Source organism: Euleptes europaea, chromosome 1, assembly GCF_029931775.1.
Source record: "Euleptes europaea isolate rEulEur1 chromosome 1, rEulEur1.hap1, whole genome shotgun sequence".
In the NCBI taxonomy this organism is placed as follows: Eukaryota; Metazoa; Chordata; class Lepidosauria; order Squamata; family Sphaerodactylidae; genus Euleptes; species Euleptes europaea.
This window is the reverse complement of record NC_079312.1, coordinates 176705592-176725696: the sequence shown is the minus strand read 5'-3', so window position 1 is coordinate 176725696 and position 20105 is coordinate 176705592. Positions and strand designations below refer to the sequence as shown.

Genomic DNA, 20105 nt, shown 5'->3' with positions numbered 1-20105 from the left:
GTGTCTGAGAAGAGAAAAGAACAGCTGCTCTGAATCTGAAAAGAGATTATCAGCCCATTGCTGAGTTCACAGCGTAGGGGAACAGTGGGGAAGAGGCGCAGCCACGGGGCTTTTTGCCCCATAGGGAACAACGAGGCTGCGCCTTCTCAAAAGCAGGCGTAGCACAGCCGTTCCAGGCGCCAGCGCACCGGGCCGAAAGGGGATAGGGAGCCACCTAACCTGCGGCTCCTCCCCCTGCCCCCGGAATGCCCCCCTGCGCCGGCGCGGCCTCTCTGCGCCACGGAAAAGCCACACCGGCGGAGGGGCGAGGGGTGATCCCGCTGCTCTCCTCCGCTGGCAGCCCTGGCCTCTCCGCCGGCGTAAGTGCGTGTAATTGCGAGATTACACGCACTTACGCCGGCATCGGGGTCAGGCCGCCTCCTAAGAGGTTTCGGGGGCCCTCCTCAGGAATGGCCTGTTAGGCTCTTTTTGAAGCGCTGTGAGAAATATGTATCCTGGTTCGGTCACAGAGAATGCATTGCTTGGATTGATTGCGCTTCCCTCCTCCATATCTTTCAAGTTTTGCCTGGCTGGAAAGCAGTGAGCCCAGAAAGTCTTTGTGCTGTATTCTCTCTCCTTTGACTGGGTGTGGTTCTCACTGCAGCTGCCGTCCCCTGAACTGCCCCAGCATCTTTTACTTGTGACTAACGGGCCTGCCTTTTCCCAGGTGGATCACCCCGGTGCTGTTGCTGATCGACTTCTATGAGAAGACGGCCATCTCCTCCAAGAGGAGGGCCCAGATGAACAAGGTATGTGCTCAGGAGGTGGCGGTGTGCGAAGCATAGCCTCTCGCCAAGGAGGGTGGGAAGAAGACATACTCTGGCCACAGGGCAGTGCAAGTGTGGGAAACAGAAATTAGTATGGGCGTAGAATCCTAGAGTTGGAAGGGGCCATACAGGCCACCTAGTCCAACCCCCTGCTCAATGCAGGATCAGCCTAGAGCATCCCTGACAAGTGTTTGTCCAGCCGCTGCTTAAATATTGCCAGGGAGGGGGAGCTCACCATCTCCCTAGGTAGCCGATTCCACTGTCGAACAAATCTTACTGTAAAAATATTTTTCCTAATATCCAGCCAGAACCATTCCCCCTGCAATTTAAACCCATTACTGTCTTCTGCTGCCAACTGGAACAGCTCCCTGCCCTCCTTGAAGTGACAGCCCTTCCGATATTTAAAGAGGGCAATTCTGTCCCCCCTCAACCTCCTCATCTCCAGACTGAACATTCCCAAGTCCCTCAGCCTTTCCTAGTAGTACAGCTTGGTCTCCAGGCCCCTGATCCTCCTCATCGTTCTCCTCTGCACCCGCTCCATTCTGTCCACATCCTTTTTGAAGGGAGGCCTCCAGAACTGCAGCACTGTATTTTGCTTTTGTATTTACAAAATGCTTATGCAAGTGACAATCAGAAGAGGAACTCCATGGAGAAGAGGACTATCCATGGCTACTAGTCAAAATGCATCCCTATTCTCTTCAGTATCAGAGGAGCATGCCTGTTATATTAGGTGCTGTGGAACACAGACAGGATAATGCTGCCGCAGTCATCTTGTTTGTGGGCTTCCTAGAGGCACAGTGAACAGGCTGCTGGACCTTGGTCTGATCCAGCAGGGCTGTTCTTATGGAGGATGGGGCTATCCATGGTTTCTAGTCAATATGGATACTAGTCATGATGCATACCTATTCTCTCCAGGATCAGAGGAGCATGCTTATTATATTAGGTGCTGTGGAACCGCAGGCAATATAATGCTGTTGCAGTCATTTTGATTGTGGGCTTCCTAGAGGCCCCTGGTTGGCCACTGTGGGAACAGAGTGCTGGAGTTGATGGGCCTTGGTCTGATCCAGCAGGGCCTTTCTTATGGTGCCATGGAGCTCGGTTTGGGCAGTCCTCCTGCCACCACTGCCTGAGCCATTCCCCTCGCTTTGCCTCCTGGTGATGCTGCGGCCTCCATCCCACAGTAGTAGGTTCTGGCACATTTAGTACCTCTGGGCGCTGACAGGTGGGTGCGTTCTTCCCTCCCAGTACCTCCAGACCAATGGCAACAACTGGCGTTGGTTCGATGATCGCTCCGGCCGTTGGTGTAGCTACAGCGCAAGCAACAACAGCACTATCGATACGGCGTGGAAAGCGGGCGAGACCAGCGTCCGCTTCACTGCTGGTCGCCGGCGCTACACAGTGCAGTTCACCACAATGGTGCAGGTGCGTCCCTCTAAGTTGCATCAGAGCTGTCCTCTTGGGTCTTAAGAGCCAGCGTGGTGTGGTGGTTACGAGCGGTGGACTCTGATCTGGAGAATCGGATTTGATTCTTCCTCTCCTCTGCATGAGCAGCGGACTCTAATCTGGTGAACCGGGCCGGTTTCCCTGCTCCTACACATGAAGCCTGCTGGGTGACTTTGGCCTAGTCACAGTTCTCACAGAACTCTCAGCCCCACCAACCTCACAGGGTGTCTGTTGTGGGGAGGGGAAGGTGGTTGTAAGCCGGTTTGAGTCTCCTTAAAAAAGGTAGAGAAAATCGGCATATACAAACCAACTCTTCTTCGTAGTGGTGGCTGGATTGGGGTAAGCACATGATTGGAAAAGCTCTTAATCCCTTTACACCCCTCTCTCCCCCTCCCCAATCTTCAGGTGAACGAAGAAACTGGGAACAGGCGGCCGGTGATGCTGACCTTGCTCAGGGTACCCCGACTAAACAAGAGTACCAAGGAGGCCAACGGACAAGAGCTGGAGAGAACCTTGGAAGAAGGGAAGGAGGCCGAAAGCAAACCAAAGGAGGAGAAGGCCAATGGTACAGAACGTGCAGCTGCTGGGCTCTCTAGAAAGCAGCAGGGCAGAACTGGTGTTGTGGTTAAGAGCAGAATCAGAAAGAACTTTTATTGGCATAATAAAATTGATGGTCACAAGGTCAGAGATAAACAGATAATACATATCTAGATTAAAATTGAGTTTGAATCTTAACCTTAACAATTTCTGCCCAAACCTCCGCCACCTTCACCGTAACATCAGTTGTAATGTCGTTCAGCAAGAACTGGCAAGTGGATGTTCTATAAGGGGCCAGGTTAAGAGCGGTGGTTTGGAGCGGTGGAGTCTGATCTGGAGAACCGGGTTCGATTCCCCACTCCTCCACATGAGCAGTGGAGGCTAATCTGGTGAACTGGATTTGTTTCCCCACTCCTACACACGAAGCCAGCTGGGTGACCTTGGGCTAGTCACAGCTCTCTTCGAGCTCTTTCTCAGCCCCACCTACCTCACAGGGTGTCTGTTGTGGGGAGGGGGAGGGAAGGCCGGTTTGATCGTAAGCCGGTTTGATTCTGCCTTAAGTGGTAGAGAAAGTCGGGATATAAAAACCAACTCTTCTCCTTCTCAGATTTGTTTCCACTTTCCCTGTTTTTCCCCCCACCAGACAGCCCCGCACCCGTCGACAGCCTGGCTCTGGAGAAGGAAGCACCTTCCGACGAGGCCAAGCCCTCGGAGATCCTCATCCAGGGCCTGGCGGAGGAGATGGTGATGGTGTTAATCCGGGCCTGCGTCAGCATGCTGGGCGTGCCTGTGGACCCGGACACACTGCACGCCACCCTGCGCCTCTGCCTGCGCCTCACCCGCCACCACAAGTACGCCATGATGTTTGCCGAGCTCAAGAGCACACGCATGATCCTGGGCTTGACGCAGAGCTCCGGCTTCAATGGCTTCACGCCTCTGGTCACCCTGCTCTTCCGGCACATCATTGAAGACCCCTGCACGTTGCATCACACCATGGAAAAGGTATGGTTCTTCTTCCTTTCTCGGTATGCTAAAACTACACTGTGGCAAACACGAAGCCTTAATCTCTCCGGTGTGGCCAGTTTGTCTTGCGTGAGCCACTGTGGTTTCCTTGGACTTCCTGTCCGAGGTTAGCAGTGGGCTTATCCATCAGAGTTGGCTTTCTCGCGTGCCAGTCCCCAGACTTACTGCTTCCTCTTCCCTTCTTCTTCCCTGAGAGCCAGCATGGCGTAGTGGTTAAGAGCGGTGGTTTGTAGCGGTGGACTCTGATCTGGTGATCTGGGTGAGCGGTGGAGGCTAATCTGGTGAACTGGGTTTGTTTCCCCACTCCTCCTCTAACAGAGCGGTTCCTCAGTGGAACAGGCTTTCTCGAGAGGTGGTGAGCTCTCCATCCCTGGAGGTTTTTAAGAAGAGGTTAGATGGCCATCTGTCAACAATGCTGATTCTATGACCTTAAGCAGATGATGAGTGGGAGGGCATCTTGGCCATCTTTTAGGCATGGAGTGGGGGTCACTGGGGGTGTGCGGGGGAGGTAGTTGTGAATTTCCTGCATTGTGCAGGGGGTTGGACTAGATGATCCTGGTGCTCCCTTCCAACTCTATGATTCTATGATTCCAAATGAAGCCAGCTGGGTGACCTTGGGCAAGTCACAGCTCTCTCAGTCTCGCCTACCTCACAGGGTGTCTGTTGTGGGGAGGGGAAGGCGATTGTCAGCTGGTTTGATTCTCCCTTAAGTGGTAGAGAAAGTCGGCATATAAAAACCAACTCTTCTTTGTTTTTACAGGTCGTTCGCTCAGCAGCAACCAGTGGGGCAGGCAGCACCACTTCAGGAGTTGTGTCGGGCAGCTTGGGCTCTCGGGAGATCAATTACATCCTGCGGGTGCTTGGGCCAGCTGCCTGCCGCAACCCAGAAATCTTCACCGACGTGGCCAACAGCTGCATCCGCATCGCCTTGCCTGCTCCCCGTGGATCTGTCACTGGTAAGTAATCCAGAACCTTGGCGGTTCCACGGTGCCCAGGCCAATGCTGTTGGATGCACATGGGGTCAGAACCAGAATCTTGATTGTTCACGTGTGGGGCAGAAGAAGCTCTGGATTCTGGGAGCAGCGGATCCTGTAGAGAAGTTTCTTGCTCACGCGCACAGTATACAAAGTCAGTGTGATGTGGTGGTTAAGAGTGGTGGACTCTAATCTGGAGAACCAGGTTTGATTCCCCACTCCTCCACATAGGCGGCGGTCTCTAATCTGGAGAACTGGGTTGGTTTCCCCACCCCTACACACAAAGCCAGCTAGTTGACCTTGGGCTAGTCACAGCTCTCTTAGAGCTCTCTCAGCCCTACCTACCTCACAAGGCATCTGTTGTGGGGAGGGTAAGGGAAGGTGATTGTGAGCCGGTTTGATTCTCCCTTAAGTGGTAGAGAAAGTCGGCATATAAAAACCAACTCTTCTTCAGACTTCTTCCCTGGGTCCGATTTCCAGTTCCAGCTGCTCTATTTCTTTTTTTATTCTTTCTCCTTTTGCTCCCCAAGCTTCAGATGACGAGTTTGAGAACTTGCGGATCAAGGGCCCCAACGCCGTGCAGCTGGTGAAAACCACTCCCGTGAAGCCCTCGCCACTCCCCGTCATACCTGATACTATCAAGGAGGTGATCTACGACATGCTGAACGCCCTGGCTGCCTACCATGCCCCTGATGAAGGTACAGGACTGCCTGCGAAGAGGTGGACGGGAGGGCTGTACCTAGCATCATAGGATCATAGAGTTGGAGGGACCACCAGGGTGAACACATGAAGCTGCCTTATACTGAATCAGACCCTCAATCCATCAAAATCAATATCATCTACTCAGACTGGCAGCGGCTCTCTAGGGTCTGGCGGAACTCTCTCTCAGATTGAGACCAGGGCCCTGCGGGATCTTACTCAGTTTTGCAGGGCCTGTGAGACTGAGATGTTCCTCTAGGCCTATGGTTGAAGGCAGCAACAGTTTACATCAGAGTTGGCCTCCCTATTCCACCCCCCTCCTTTTACTGTTTACCACCTAAATGAGGGAGCCTTGCTTTCCCTTTCCAAGTTGCCTTAAAGAGCCTGTGGGCCGAAATTGAGCGCCATCTGCCCTATTTTAAACTTTTAACCAGATAATGGTTCAGCTTTAATTAACATGGTATGGCCTCAAATGTCTTATTGCATTTTATAATCATGTTGTTGTTACCCGCCCTGAGCCCAGCATTGGCCCAGCATAAATCCAACAAATAAATAAAGAGCGTGAGAGACATGAACACATGAAGCTGCCTTATACTGAATCAGACCCTTGGTTCATCAAAGTCAGTATTGTCTACTCAGACCGGCAGCGGCTCTCTCAGGGTCTCAGGTCTTTCACATCATCTACTTGCTTAGTCCCTTTAACTGGAGATGCCGGGGATTGAACCCGGGACCTGCATGCCAAGCAGATGCTCTGCCACTGAGCCACAGCCCCTCCCCTAAAATACAGTTAGAATTGAACACATGAGGCTGCCTTCTACCAAATCAGATCCTGGGACCATCAAAGTCAGTATTGTCTACACAGACTGGCAGCGGCTCTCCCGGGTCTCAGGCAGAGGTCTTTCACATCACCTACTTGCCTAGTCCCTTTAACTGGAGACGCCGGGGATTGAACTTGGGACCTTCTGCATGCCAAGCAGAAGCTCTATCACTGAGCCACTGGGATGGCAGCTACTGCTGCTGAAACAATGTTATTTTGATCTGCACAGCCAATCAGAAACCCTGTTGGGCAAGAGCCCCATCTGGTCCTGCCCACTTTCTAAAAAACACTTGGTAGGCACCAGGCAAGGTATCAGTGGGCACCACATTGGAGACCCCTGGTTTAGCCAATAATATAAAGTCGATACCGTTCAAAAAAGTGGAGGGAAGCGTCTCATCTACCCACTTGCCCTTTTTTTTGACAGAAGCTGACTTCATATTATTGGTTAGATTGAGAAATCTTGGATTTTCCCCTCTTGGAGGCTTCTGTTTTTCACTTATTGTCCTAGAAACTTGTCTGACTTCCTGGTTTTGGTACCCTTTGACTGAGATGTTACCGGTGCCACGTAACTTTTAATCAGCCACCTTTGCCTTCTTGTTCTTTCGTTGTTCAGCTAGCAGGACAGAGTTCATGCTTCCTGTAATTGAGTATATATCAGTTTGGACTTCACGGCGTGAAATTTCCTCTCGAAACGAGTGTGCCAGTTTAATGGTGGTATAGCGGCAGCAATAAATTGAACTTTTTTTTTAAAAAAAATGGAACTTTAAAAAAAGTAATTGCATCTCAATTTAATACCGGTAAAATAAAAGAATCTTGGCTTACCATTTAGGGCTTGAGTCCAGTAGCACTTTAGAGACCAACAAGATTTTCAGGGTATAAGCTTTCAAGAGTCAAAGCTCCCTGACAAAGTCCGGCTTTCCATGTAAATGAAGAAATCTGCCCAGAGCCAGAGTATGCTCTCTGGGCCAAGTATTCTGCTGGTGCAGAGCCTTAGCTGTCGGAATCACACTCCTACGCACTTCTTTAATCTTTAGAAGGTTTTGCTTTGGCATTCCCTTTGGCTAGGCAGCTTCCCCCCCCCCAAAAGCAGCGAAGACAGCTTCTTCAGGAACCCAGTATTAACATAAGAACATTAGAAGAGTCCTGCTGCATTAGACCGGTGGTCCATCCTGTCCAGCATCCTGATTCACACAGTGTCCAACCAGATTCTCTGGAAATTCAAGTCCCCTATGTCCTGTTGTTGCCCTTGGTCACTGGTATTCAGAGGTTGACTGCCTTGGAACATGGAGGCTCCAGTTAGTCACCATGGCTAACTAGCCACTGATAGAACTGTCCATGAATCTGTCTAAACTCCTTTTAAAGCTGTCTCTGCCTGCGTCCATCACTACATCCCTCTGGCAGTGAATGCCACATTTTAATCACTCTCTGTGTAAACAGGTATTTCCTTTTGCCATTCTGAATCTGTTACCCATCAGCTTCATTGGTTGCCTTCGAGTTCTAGTATTTTGGGAGAAGGAGAAGAAGTTCTCTGTCAACTCTCTCCATTCCATGCATAATTTTATAAACCTCTATCAAGTCCTCCCTTAGTCACCTTTTTTTCTAAATTAAAAAGTCCCCCTTCAGCCTTCAGTCATAGAAAGGGGCTCCAAACCCCTAATCACCTTGGTTGGTTGCCCTCTTCTGTAATAGGTATAGAACTTGTCATCTCTTGTCACCTCAATTTGACTCAGTTCTGCAGACTCCCTTCCTGAAAATAATGGTTGTGGCATTCCACAGTGAACACAGAAGCAAAAAATTCATTGAGCATCTCTGCCACCTCCCTATATTCCTTTAGCAATCCCTTTATTCTTTGGTCATCCAAAGGCCCAACTGCTTCCTGCTCCAGATATATTTAAAGAAGTGTTTATTACCTGCCTTGATGCTTTTAGCAACCTGCTACTGTGGCTCTGTGACCACTGTTCCAATGCACAGTCATGTAGGATGTCTAGGAATCTCATTTCTGTAGCACGACTCGAGCTCATGTTTACCCAGTCAATGTGTAACCCCTTCCCTCACCCCCTCACATGAACACACAAAGCTGCCTTCTACTGAATCAGGCCCTTGGTCCATCAAAGTCAGTATTGTCTACTCATAGAATCATAGAGTTGGAAGGGACCACCAGGGTCATCTAGTCCAACCCCCTGCACAGTGCAGGAATGTCACAACTACCTCCTCCACACACACCCAGTGCCAGAAGATGGCCAAGATGCCCTCCCTCTCATCATCTGCCTAAGGTCATAGAATCAGCATTGCTGACAGACGGCCATCTAGCCTCTGCTTAAAAACCTCCAGGGAAGGAGCGCTTACCACCTCCCGAGGAAGCCTGTTCCACTGAGGAACCGCTCTAACTGTTAGAAAGTTCTTCCGAATGTCTAGACGGAAACTCTTCTGATTTAATTTTAACTCGGTTCTGGTCCAACCTTCTGGGGCAACAGAAAACAACTCGGCACCATCCTCTATATGATAGCCCTTCAAGTACTCAGACCGGCAGCGACTCTACAGAGTCTCAGGCAGAGGTCTTTCCCATCACCTACTTGCCTAGTCCCTTTAACAGGAGATGCCGGGGATTGAACCTGGGACCTTCTGCATGCCGAGCAGAGGCTCTACCACTGAGCCACGGCCCCACCTGATGAAGTGCACTGTTGTTCAGCAAGTCGTGGTGTCTAGGGAACGGGGTGTTCTTCCTGTGAAGTAACAGCTCACTGAAACATATCAGCGCAAGCAACCGTTGAGCTTTCCTTTTCCCCCCTCAGCCACAGACAAGTCAGAGCCAAAAGCGACCACCGTTAACCAGGAGGTGAGCCAGATCCTCCAAGACATGGGCGACGATGTGTACCAGCAGTACCGGTCTTTGACCCGTCAGGGAAGCGACTTTGACTCCCAGACCGGCTTCGGCATCAACGTGAGTCTCTCTGATCTGCTTCGGCAGCCACTGTCCTGAATCTGGCCCCGTTCCTTCTGGGGCAGCTGGGAATCGGTACTGCCTCCTGACCAGATAGAGAGCCAGCCTGGTGTAATGGTTAGGAGCGGGAGACTCTTATCTGGAGAGCCGGGTTTGATTTCCCCACTCCTCCACATAAGCGGGGGACTCTAATCTGGAGAACCAGGTTTGATTCCCCACTCCTCCACATGAGCGGGGGACTCTAATCGGGAGAACCGGGTTTGATTCCCCACTCCTCCTGTCTTCTTGTCTCTCATGACTGGAGCTCTGTGTGTTCCGGCCCTCCCTTCTTCCTTAGTTGTAAACAGCAGCGAAAGCCTGTGAAGTTCGGCACAGGTGGAATTTTGCAGGGATCCGCCGCTCCTGTCGCTTGAGGCAGTTTTGAAGGGCCTGTCCTGCTCATCATCTTCTCCTTCTTCTTCTCTAGGCTCAGGTCTTTGCAGCTGATAGTGCAGCAACCGAGACTCCTCCGTCTGGGACTTCCCAAGGAGACGGTAAGTGGCGTCTTTCCCCTGAACAGAGAACTGAAGCTCTGTCTTAATGCCTCCCCAGTAGAAAAACCTTCATGCACATACGTCTATGACTTCAGCGTCTTCCGATCCTATTGCCCCATCTGGTTTTTTCTTGTTCAGATGGGACCTCTCAGTGTCTTCCCAGCATTAACATAAGAACATAAGAAAGGCCATGCTGGATCAGACCAAGGTCCATCAAGTCCAGCCGTCTGTTCATACAGTGGCCAACTGGGTGCCTCTAGGAAGCCCACAAACAAGACAACTGTAGCAGCATTGTCCTGCCTGTGTTCCACAGCACCTAATATTATAGGCTCAGTGCTCTGACACTGGAGAGAATAGGTGTGCATCATGACTAGCATCCATTTGGACTAGTAGCCATGAATAACCCTCTCCTCCATGAACATGTTCACTCATCTCTTAAAGCCTTCCAAGTTGGCAGCCATCACCACGGCCTGGGGCAGGGAGTTCCCCAATTTAACTCTACGTTGTGTGAAGAATTCCTTTTATCTGTCCAAAGGCACTTTGGACACCGTAGGTCTTCCGCGGCTTAATCTTTTCCACTTCCGTCCCCGTAGCTTCCACTCCTGAAGACTCGAGGGAAAATAAGAAGGATAAAGAGGGTGATAAGGCAGCAGAGGAGAACAAGCAGAAGGCCAAGGGAAGCAAACCGCTCATGCCCACCTCTACTATCCTGCGGCTGCTGGCAGAGCTTGTGCGTTCCTACGTGGGCATCGCAACCTTAATCGCCAACTACAACTACACCGTGGGGCAGTCTGAGCTCATTAAAGAGGTGAGCGACCCCAGAAGGGGAGTTAGCCAAACATCTTCAAGGGACCCTGACCCAGAGAATTCTAGTTTCATCTTCGTGACTTCTGTGCAGTCCCGCATGGGTACTGCACTTGCGCAGGCTGGCCAGCGCATGCGCAGTCCCCACGTGTGCCTGCACAGAAGACCACTTGATGAACAACAGTTACAGGTAAGTGCCACACTGTTTTTCATCTTTGTGGCTTCTGTGCAGTCCTACATGGGGACAGCACATGCGCAGGCCAGCCTGCACAGAAGACCACTCGATGAACATACAAGTCAGCACAACTCTGTTTTTCTTTTGTATAAAGAGCAAAGGATTATGATTTCTCTTGTAAATCCGAAGGGTGGGTGGGGGGAGCAGTGGATTGGTGGTGGGACTTTGGCTGCGATGGAGGGGAGTGAGGCTTTCTGGACTCAGCCAACCTCTTCCTGCTGTCCCCTCAGGACTGTAGTGTGTTGGCCTTCGTCTTGGATCACCTGCTCCCTCACACGCAGAATGCGGAAGACAAAGACACGCCAGCTCTGGCTCGTCTCTTCCTGGCTAGTCTGGCTGCGGCGGGTAGCGGCACAGACGCTCAGGTGGCCCTGGTGAACGAGGTGAAGGCAGCCCTGGGCCGGGCTCTAGCCATGTCGGAGAGCACGGAGAAACATGCCAGGTAAGATGGGGGGGGGCAGGGGAGCGAGGCATATTCTTTCCCCCCCAATATATGGGGTACAGAAAAGAAAAACGGGGGAAACCAGTTTGAAAAATCACATAAGAAGTACATCATGCCTGTGCCTATACAATACACTCTTAATCAAACCTCTCTAAGCACATTTACTCTCTAGATCAAAGCTCGGGCTTCCCGAGTGCCTGTCTCCCCTAAACTAAGCTTTGATCGCTAAGTCATATCGTGTGTGTGTGTGTGTGTGTGTGTCTCCACTGCCACTTTTGCTGTAGTGTGTGTGTGTGCCGTCAAGTCGCTTCCGACTCATGACGACCCTATGAATCAAAGTCCTCCAAAATGTCCTGTCTTTGACAGCCTTGCTCAGATCTTGCAAATTGAGGGCTGTGGCTTCCTTGGTTGAGTCAATCCATCTCTTGTTGGGTCTTCCTCTTTTCCTGCTTCCCTCAACTTTTCCTAGCATGATGGTCTTCTCATAATGTGACCAAAATACGATAGCCTCAGTTTAGTCATTTTAGACATATCATTACCTGTTACCTATAAATCACATTTTTAGTACAAGTATTTAAAGCAACTTTCTATCTATCCTATGTTATCATTTACATGTCAACTCCATATCTAATCTATAAACAATGATAAGTTTTGTTTATTATGATGACGTTGTCTATCACTGGTCAATAAACTAGTCAAACTAATTACGCTTATATTCTTCATAGAGTGGTTGCCACTTCTGGTTAAAATCATCAATCAGTTTTCTGTGTTAGTCTGGACACTGAAGCATAGTCAAATAGTTTGTGATCCATTCAGTTATCTCTGGAATTTCCTTGGCTTTCCAGCGTGTCGCACAGACAATTCTAGCTGCAGTAATCGCATACTGAAAAAGTTCTTTGTGAGCGAGGCATATTCTGATTGGGGTGGGCGGATGAAGGCTGCAGCCCTGTAGCTCTGACTCTGTCAATCAGGGGACCCCAAAGCGGTGGCCCTTGTCGAGGACAGCCGGACCCTCTTTGGGCCAGAGACCACCAGGAAGTTGTTATTAGCAGAGCGTGATGCCCTCTAGGGCGGGCCTACCAGAAGAGGTGGTCCCCAGCCCAGTGTTGAACACACATGAACACATGAAGCTGCCTTATACTGATTCAGACCCGTGGTCCATCATAGTCTGCATTGTCTACTCAGACTGGGAGTGGCTCTCCAGGGTCTCAGGCAGGGATCTTTGACATCACCTACTTGCCTGGTCCCTTAAACCGGAGATGCCAAGGATTGAACCTGGGACCTCCTGCATGCCAAGCAGAGGCTCTACCACTGAGCCATGCTTCTCCAAATACCCATGAAGCTGCCTTCTACTGAATCACACCCTTGGTCCATCAAAGTCAGTATCGTCTACTCAGACCGGCAGCGGCTCAGGCAGAGGTCTTTGACATCACCTATTTGCCTGGTCCCTTTAACTGGAGATGCCGGGGATTGAACCTGGGACCTTCTGCATGACAAGCAGAGGCTCTACCACTGAGCCGTGGTCTCCATTGCGGGTCACTGCCAAACCATGTGTAAGTTCTTGGTGTCAGAGTGCACATGCAGCACTTTCCAAGGAGCCCAGGATGCTCGCCAAAGGGAACACTTTCCCCCAGGAAACTGAGTGGCCGAGAGAGAGAATAAGTGCTGCCCATGGGATTGTTCCGATTAGGGGGTGAGTGGCGGGGGATGTACACCCCACACACGCCTGTGCTTTTAACATTGCCTTCTCTGCTTCCAGGCTGCAGGCCGTCATGTGCATAATAAGCACCATCATGGAATCGTGCCCGTCCACCTCCAGTTTCTACAGCAGTGCAACTGCCAAGACGCAGCACAACGGCATGAATAACATCATCCGCCTCTTCCTCAAGAAGGGGCTGGTCAACGACTTGGCCAGAGTGCCTCACAGCCTTGACCTGTCCAGGTGCTGGGCTTATTCCCTAATGAGGGGGAGTCAGGGCTCCTCTGACGGCGGGGTGGTGAAGGGGGCAGAGAGCCCATAGGTTCTGTTCAGAGCTTGGTTTCCAACGTGGCACAGTGGTTAAGAGTGGTGGACTCTAATCTGGAAACTGGGTTTGATTCCCCACTCCTCCACATGAGCGGGGGACTCTAATCTGGAGAACTGGGTTCGATTCCCCACTCCACATGACGCCTGCCATGTGACCTCGGGCTAGTCACAGTTCTCTTTGAGCTCTTTCAGCTTCACCTCCCTCACAAGGCTTCTGTTGTGGGGAGAGGAAGGGAAGGAGATTGAAAGCCGGTTTGATTCTCCTTAAAAGGTAGAGACAATCAGCATATAAAACCCAATACTTCTTTTTCATTAGCCTTAAGAAATGAAGCCTGCGTCACTTGCAGGGTAAAATTAATCTCATCACACAGAGGAAGCTAGAATATGAAACCCTTCCCTTCTCCTTGCAGGAGATGTAACAACTGGGACTTGGTATCAAAGCCCTTGTTCGCAGATCTGGGAGCTCACCGTGTGTTTTGTGTGCACTGTTTTTCTTCCCCCCAAAGTCCCAATATGGCCAACACAGTGAACGCAGCCTTGAAGCCCCTGGAGACGCTGTCACGGATTGTCAACCAGCCCAGCAGTCTCTTTGGCAGCAAGAGCGCGTCGAGCAAGAGCAAGGCTGAGCAGGACGCTCAGGGGGCGGTGCAAGACACCAACAGCGGCCAGCAAGACGCAGGTACGTGACGTCCGTTAGCAACGGGTTCCACCGGTCTCAGCCAGGCACCTCTTCACCGCCCGGCACAGCTGCCATAACCAAGCTTGTCCACTTTGGCCTCCTCACAGCTTCCCTTGCTAGGAAACTGAATCTAAAGAGTTTCTGGCTAAACAATAGGAAGAACTTCCTGACAGTCAGAGTGGTTCCTCAGCGGAACAGGCTTCCTCAGGAGGTGGCGAGCTCTCCTTTGGAGGTTTTGAAGCAGAGGCTAGATGGCCTTCTGGCAGCAAGGCTGATTCTGTGAACTTAGGCAGATCATGAGAGGGAGGGAGGAAGGGTTATGCCAGTGTTGGGCTCTCGTGGCCCTTTCTTGCATGCCCAGGGAAATGCTGATCACCACTTTGGGGTCAGGAGGCAATTTTCCTCCAGGCCAGATTGGCCACGGATCTTGGAGGGGTTTTGTTGCCATCTTCTGGGCATGGAGTAGGGGTCACTGGGGGTGTTTGTGGGGGGAGGCAGTTGTTAATTTCCTGCATTCTGCTGGGGGTTGGACTAGATGTCCCTGGTGGTCCCTTCCAACTATGATTCTGTGAACCCTTCCTGACTTTGCTCTCCAGTCTCTGCATCCTCCCAGTCTTTTGGGTGTTATTACTGTATTCTGCGTGGGGTCGGATTTGATTACCCTGGTGGTCCCTTCCAACTATGACTCTGTGAACCCTTCCGTACTTTTCCGTCCACTTCCACCGTCCTCCCGGTCTTGGGGGATTATAAATAAGGGGGGGCGTGACCTTGTGACTTGCAGGAGAAAGTGGGGAAGCAGAGGCCCCCGAGGAAGACCACGATGTTGCCCAGGCGGAGGTAACAGATGGCGACATCATGGACGGTGAAGCGGAGAGTGATGCTGTGGTGATTGCTGGGCAGCCTGAGGTGTTGAGCACGCAAGAGATGCAGGTGACTTTCAGTGTGTGTGCGTGTGGGGGCAAGCACAGGTGAATGAAATTTTTTATTGTAAATAGCCATTGGCCATCACAATTTGCTAAATAAAATACAAATACAATACGTTAGCAAGTAAAATATTAAATGGCTGATAAAAGGTCAAGGTAGTCCCACGTGCAAGCACCGGGTCATTCCTGACCCATGGGGTGACGTCACATCCCGACGTTTACTAGGCAGACTCTGTTTACTGGGTGGTTTGCCAGTGCCTTCCCCAGTTATATCTACACTTTACCCCCAGCAAGCTGGGTACTCGATTTAACGACCTCGGAAGGATGGAAGGCTGAGTCGACCTCGAGCTAGCTACCTGACACCGACTTCTGTCAGGATCGAACTCAGGTCGTGGGCAGAGCTTTTGACAGCAGTACTGTAGCTAAAACATTTCAACTTAAAAGAAAAGTAGCTGCTCATTCCGATACCCCGTTAGACCTTATTTTCTTTGCCGCGAGAGCAAACAAAGAGACTCTGTATGATGCACATGCATCAATATCTGATAACTAATATAATTTTCTCTGCATCCAAGTGTATATTGATACCGGATAATATTCCTGCCAAAAATTTAGCCCTGGGGCCTGCATACAGTGGGCAAAATAGGATGACGAACACAGGTGTGCCGGATGCGGGCCTTGTGGGCACCAGGGGGGTGACTTTTGTTGCTGCTCGTTTTGCCCCACGTGGCCCACCCGCAAAGGGGAGCGTGGGCAAAAGCTGGGCCAGACTGTCTTCTGAAATGACTCACAAATCTAAGCACGCTTGCTTAATTTGGGGCAAGCTCAAATAATTTTTTCTTGCTTGCTCTGCTCACACTGTGGCGCTTGGGGTGGAGTGTCAGGAGCAGGCCATGAAGTCAGTTCACGGTTGTGCTCCCAGGTGTTGTTTTGCAGTTCTCTCCAAGGCCAGTCCGTGGCCTGTGTTTAGACTTCATAGACTCCTTCATAGATTCCTTTAGTGTGAGAAATGCCAAGTACTCCTTCCTGCCTCTGGGAGGGGGGTTGCCTGGGTTACTGGTGTTCTCCTTTTGCTTTCCCATATATGCCAGGTGCCTTGCCTTAGCCCCTTACTAGTATCATTCTGAATATGGCTTCAGTAGCCTGTCGAATCTAAACAATAAAACTGCTTTCGTGGACTTGCTGTCTGCTGGAATCTGTTTATGGGTTTGCCGCAGGACTAGAGCTTACATAGAGCCAGAATCGGAGGTGACCATAGTTTTGGGCGCAGGTTTTGTTCACAGCGAAGTGTCAGATCTCATGGGTTTGCTTGTCTTCGTTAGGTGGAAAACGAGCTGGAGGACCTGATAGACGAGTTGTTGGAGCGAGATGGCGGCTCGGGGAATAGCACCATAATCGGTGAGTGGCGGGTCTAGCATCTGGGTTCGGTTCCTTCCTTCCCGTGAGTAAAGCCCGAGAGATAAAGTCTTTGTTCACCTTCGCGCCAGAACAAAATCCCACCTTGGCCGCTAGGTAGAACTTACCTGCCATTCAGCTGCTGTGTCTTCTATACATTACCCCGTTCGAAGTTTATTGAGCCCCTCTTATCGAGATTGAGACCTGACAGGGCAGGTGAAAGGTTTGAGATGCTCCTACAAGGGGGTGATCCTTCAACCACTCTTCAGGTTGCGAAATTTTGTTTAGCAGCAATGAAAATTTGTCGCCTTAGAACAGCTCAATTGACAGATGTGTCCCAGCTGTAATTCTTTTTTTGTTTGTTTTAAAAATGTTTTCAGACTCGGACTGTAATTCTTTGATTGTAAGAATCTATTAGTCCATGCTTTCCGTTTTATCATGTTTTGACTGGCTAAGTGCCCCAAATAAATTATCTATCTATCCACTCAAGCCGAGTCTACGGTCTTGCTAACTTTAGGTGCTTTCGCTTTAGGCAAAGACTTTTGCGGCGACTCTGGTTCTTGGCTCATTGGTGGGGGTTGTTCTGTTGGGTTTTGTGTACGTGCTATATGCCAGCTTTAATTAACACTTTGTATATTGTGCTCTGATACGGTTCGCACTTCTTTTAATGTTGCTGTTAACTGACTATTATTTTTTAAATATTTTTTAAATTTGCTTTTAAAGATATGGGGTACAGAAAAGAAAAGGGGGAAAAGGAAAGAAAAAGGGGATCCACCCTACTCATAACTCCGGAGGGAGAAATAAATGCTAGTTACATTTTATTTACATTCTTAACTTGTACTAATATACTCTTACTACAAGACTATGTGCTAATCCTCATTTTATACTTAAATGCTTGGTTTCCTGTTGATTGCCTTCAATATATTAGAGGTCATTGCTCCTTTTTGGGATTTGTATCCCTAAATATTTAATGGGGTCTTTGGTCACCTTACATCCCGAAGTCTTCGCGATTTCCATTTCTTCTTTAGGGGTCGGGTGTTCTAAGAAGATTTTTGTTTTCTGTTTATTTATTCTGTATCCTGACAGTTGACCGAAGTGTTGTATTTCCTCTTTGTTGTTCAATCTGTTTTTGTGGTTCTGATATTGTCAGTATTGAACTATCTCAGGCGCTTATGCAAGAGGCCGGGTAGAAATCTTTTAAGTATTATCTTGGTCCTAAAGCACCGTTTCTTCGGGAATCGTGATGAGTGCCTGTAGAGGAACAGCCGATACATCCAGGTGTGGGGGGCAGCCTGTAAGGGAGAAGGTCGTTTGCCCGCGGTTTCACTAAAGCCTTTGTAATGCTCTTCTGTCCTTCAGTGGGCCGAAGTGGAGAGGACGAATCTCAGGAGGATGTGTTGATGGACGAGGCGCCTTCCAATCTGAGCCAAGCTTCCACCTTGCAGGCCAACAGGGAAGGTGAGGCATTGCCTAAGGCCGGGGAGTCCCCAGCAGGGTGCCCGTGAGCGCCATGGTGCCTACCGACACCTTTCTTGGCACCCATCGGGTGTTTCTGGAAAGTGGGTGGGGTCAGGTGGGCTCTTACCTGGCCGCTGGAAAATTGGTTGACTATGCAGATAAAAGTAATGTTGTTTTGACGGCAGCTGCCACCAGTGTTTGCTTTATTCTCCCTCATTCCTGATTCCTAATGTGTTTTTTAATTATTCCCGCGGCACTTCAGCTTCCTCATATGTGTGACTGCGCCCTTGCGGCAGCCATTTTGTTGCTGTGCCCACCACCCTGTATCAGAATTCCAAAGGTACCCACAGGCTCAAAAAGGTGAAAGACCCCTGGCCTCTAAGGTGTTGCATGGAGTCTCTGGGGCAGTGATCCCCAGTGTGGTGCCCGTGGGGGCCCATCAGTGTGTTTCCTAGCAAACCGCTTCCTCTTTCATCCTCCCTTGGGAGGGGCTGTGGCTCAGTGGTAAAGCATCTGCTTGGCATGCAGAAGGTCCCAGGTTCAATTCCTGGCATCTCTAGTTAAACCCCTGCCCGATACCCTGGAGAGCCGCTGCTGGTCCATCAGTCAGTATTTTTTACTCAGACCGGCAGCGGCTCTCCAGGGTCTCAGTCGGGTCTTTCACATCACCTACCTGCCTAGTCACTTTAACTGGAGATGCCGGGGATGAACTTGGGACCTTCTGCATGCCAAACAGATGCTCCATCACTGAGCCACAGCCCCTCAGTCCTTACCCGTCAGTCCTACCTTTCCACCACTTCACTGGAGTACGAGGTGCTTTAGCAGATACCGTTTTGTCTGCGGGGAGCATCCTTGGAAAGAGCTGCCTCCCGACATTGGAGGAAGCTTGGCTTGGAACCTCTTATTGTTTTGTCCGTTTCCCTACTGTTTTGCAGTTGCTGCCCCCCGTCAGAGTCCTTTTATTGTGGGGCTCCCCTACCTTGTCACAAAACTCCCTTAGGTTCAATTTAGGGACCCCTGCCCTAGGAAAAGTGTCTTTAGTGAGCCTTAATAGAGGAAGGGTGGTGCAGAAGCCTACCAAAGATTATACGGGCCTGGGCCTCCCTCAAAAGAGGGAGGTTCCGATTTCTGGGGCTCGGTTGCCTCTGGCTTCCCCCATGTGGAATGTGGTGGTGGTGGGGGAAGTCTTGCTCAGAAGAAAGCAGGGAAGGATCTTGGCTTGGCTTTAACTCTCAGTTGCCTGCTCACCTGACCCGCACCCCTCCAAATCCTGCTGCAGATTCTATGAACATCTTGGATCCCGAGGATGAAGAGGAACACACCCAGGAGGAAGATAGCAGTGGCAGCAACGAGGATGAAGACGACAGTCAGGATGAGGAGGAGGAGGAGGAGGAGGAAGATGAAGATGACCAGGTAAAGACACTGGAGGGAAGAGAAGTGCAGTGGGAAAGCCTGGTGCACAGTAGCATGGGAGTGATTAGCATTCGGGACGGCAGTTACTTTCTGGGTGACGGTAGCCTTTGGGACAAGGAACCTTGGATTGTCTGGGTTTGATTTGTGCTTGCTGAAGGTCAGAATTTTCCTTTGTAGAATCATAGAATCATGGCGCTGGAAGGAACCACCAGGGTCATCTAGTCCAACCCCCTTCACAATGCAGAAAATTCACAATGACCTCCCCCCCCACACCCCCAGTGACCCCTATTCCATGTCCAGAAGATGGCCAAGATGCCCTCCCTCTCATGATGTGCCTAAGGTCACAGAATCGGCATTGCTGACAGATGGCTATCTAACCTCTGCTTCAAAACCTTCAGGGAAGGAGAGCCCACCACCTCCCAAGGAAGCCTGTTCCACCGAGGAACTGCTCTGTTAGAAAATTCTTCCTAATGTCTAGACCAGTTGTTCCCAAACTTTTCGGGCCACTGCCCCCTTGGTTCCACAAACTCAACCCCAGTGCCCCCTACCCTGTCCTATGAAAAGCATTATTCAAAATAGGGGTTTGCATGAAGCACTACAGAAGATAATAACAATAAAATTTCTAAACTGTAATCTTAATTGCAAAATCAAATTAAAACTTTTTAGTTGAAATTTATTCAACTAAACTGATGAATTTGATCCAGTGGTACCAGCTCTTCAAAGTCTGGGAAAAAATTCTGATAGTTTCCAACAAATTTCATAGCTTGATCTATTGTAAATTAGCGAACAACACAGTTGAAGGGGCCCACCTCTAGCGCCTCCCTGTTTCCCCCTTGCCTCTTAGTGCCCCCCTAGGTAATCCCACCGCCCCCCAGGGGGGTGGTACTGCTCACTTTGGGAACCACTGGTCTAGACGGAAACTCTTTTGATTTAATTTCAACCTGTTGGTTCTGGTCCGAC

General features: G+C 50.3%; 1 protein-coding gene across 1 annotated transcript in view; it reads left to right on the top strand.

The window, feature by feature from the left end:
- Positions 1–20105, top strand: part of HUWE1 (HECT, UBA and WWE domain containing E3 ubiquitin protein ligase 1) — a 141855-nt gene that overhangs the window by 78695 nt on the left and 43055 nt on the right. Inside the window, exons 40-55 of the mRNA XM_056867056.1 lie at positions 707–788; positions 2052–2228; positions 2655–2814; positions 3430–3788; positions 4570–4765; positions 5314–5481; positions 9092–9240; positions 9707–9773; positions 10367–10581; positions 11043–11254; positions 13014–13196; positions 13787–13959; positions 14741–14889; positions 16202–16277; positions 17634–17732; positions 19012–19145. Of these exons, the coding sequence (XP_056723034.1) occupies positions 707–788; positions 2052–2228; positions 2655–2814; positions 3430–3788; positions 4570–4765; positions 5314–5481; positions 9092–9240; positions 9707–9773; positions 10367–10581; positions 11043–11254; positions 13014–13196; positions 13787–13959; positions 14741–14889; positions 16202–16277; positions 17634–17732; positions 19012–19145 (2599 nt within the window). The remainder of the gene's footprint in view (positions 1–706; positions 789–2051; positions 2229–2654; positions 2815–3429; positions 3789–4569; positions 4766–5313; positions 5482–9091; positions 9241–9706; positions 9774–10366; positions 10582–11042; positions 11255–13013; positions 13197–13786; positions 13960–14740; positions 14890–16201; positions 16278–17633; positions 17733–19011; positions 19146–20105) is intronic.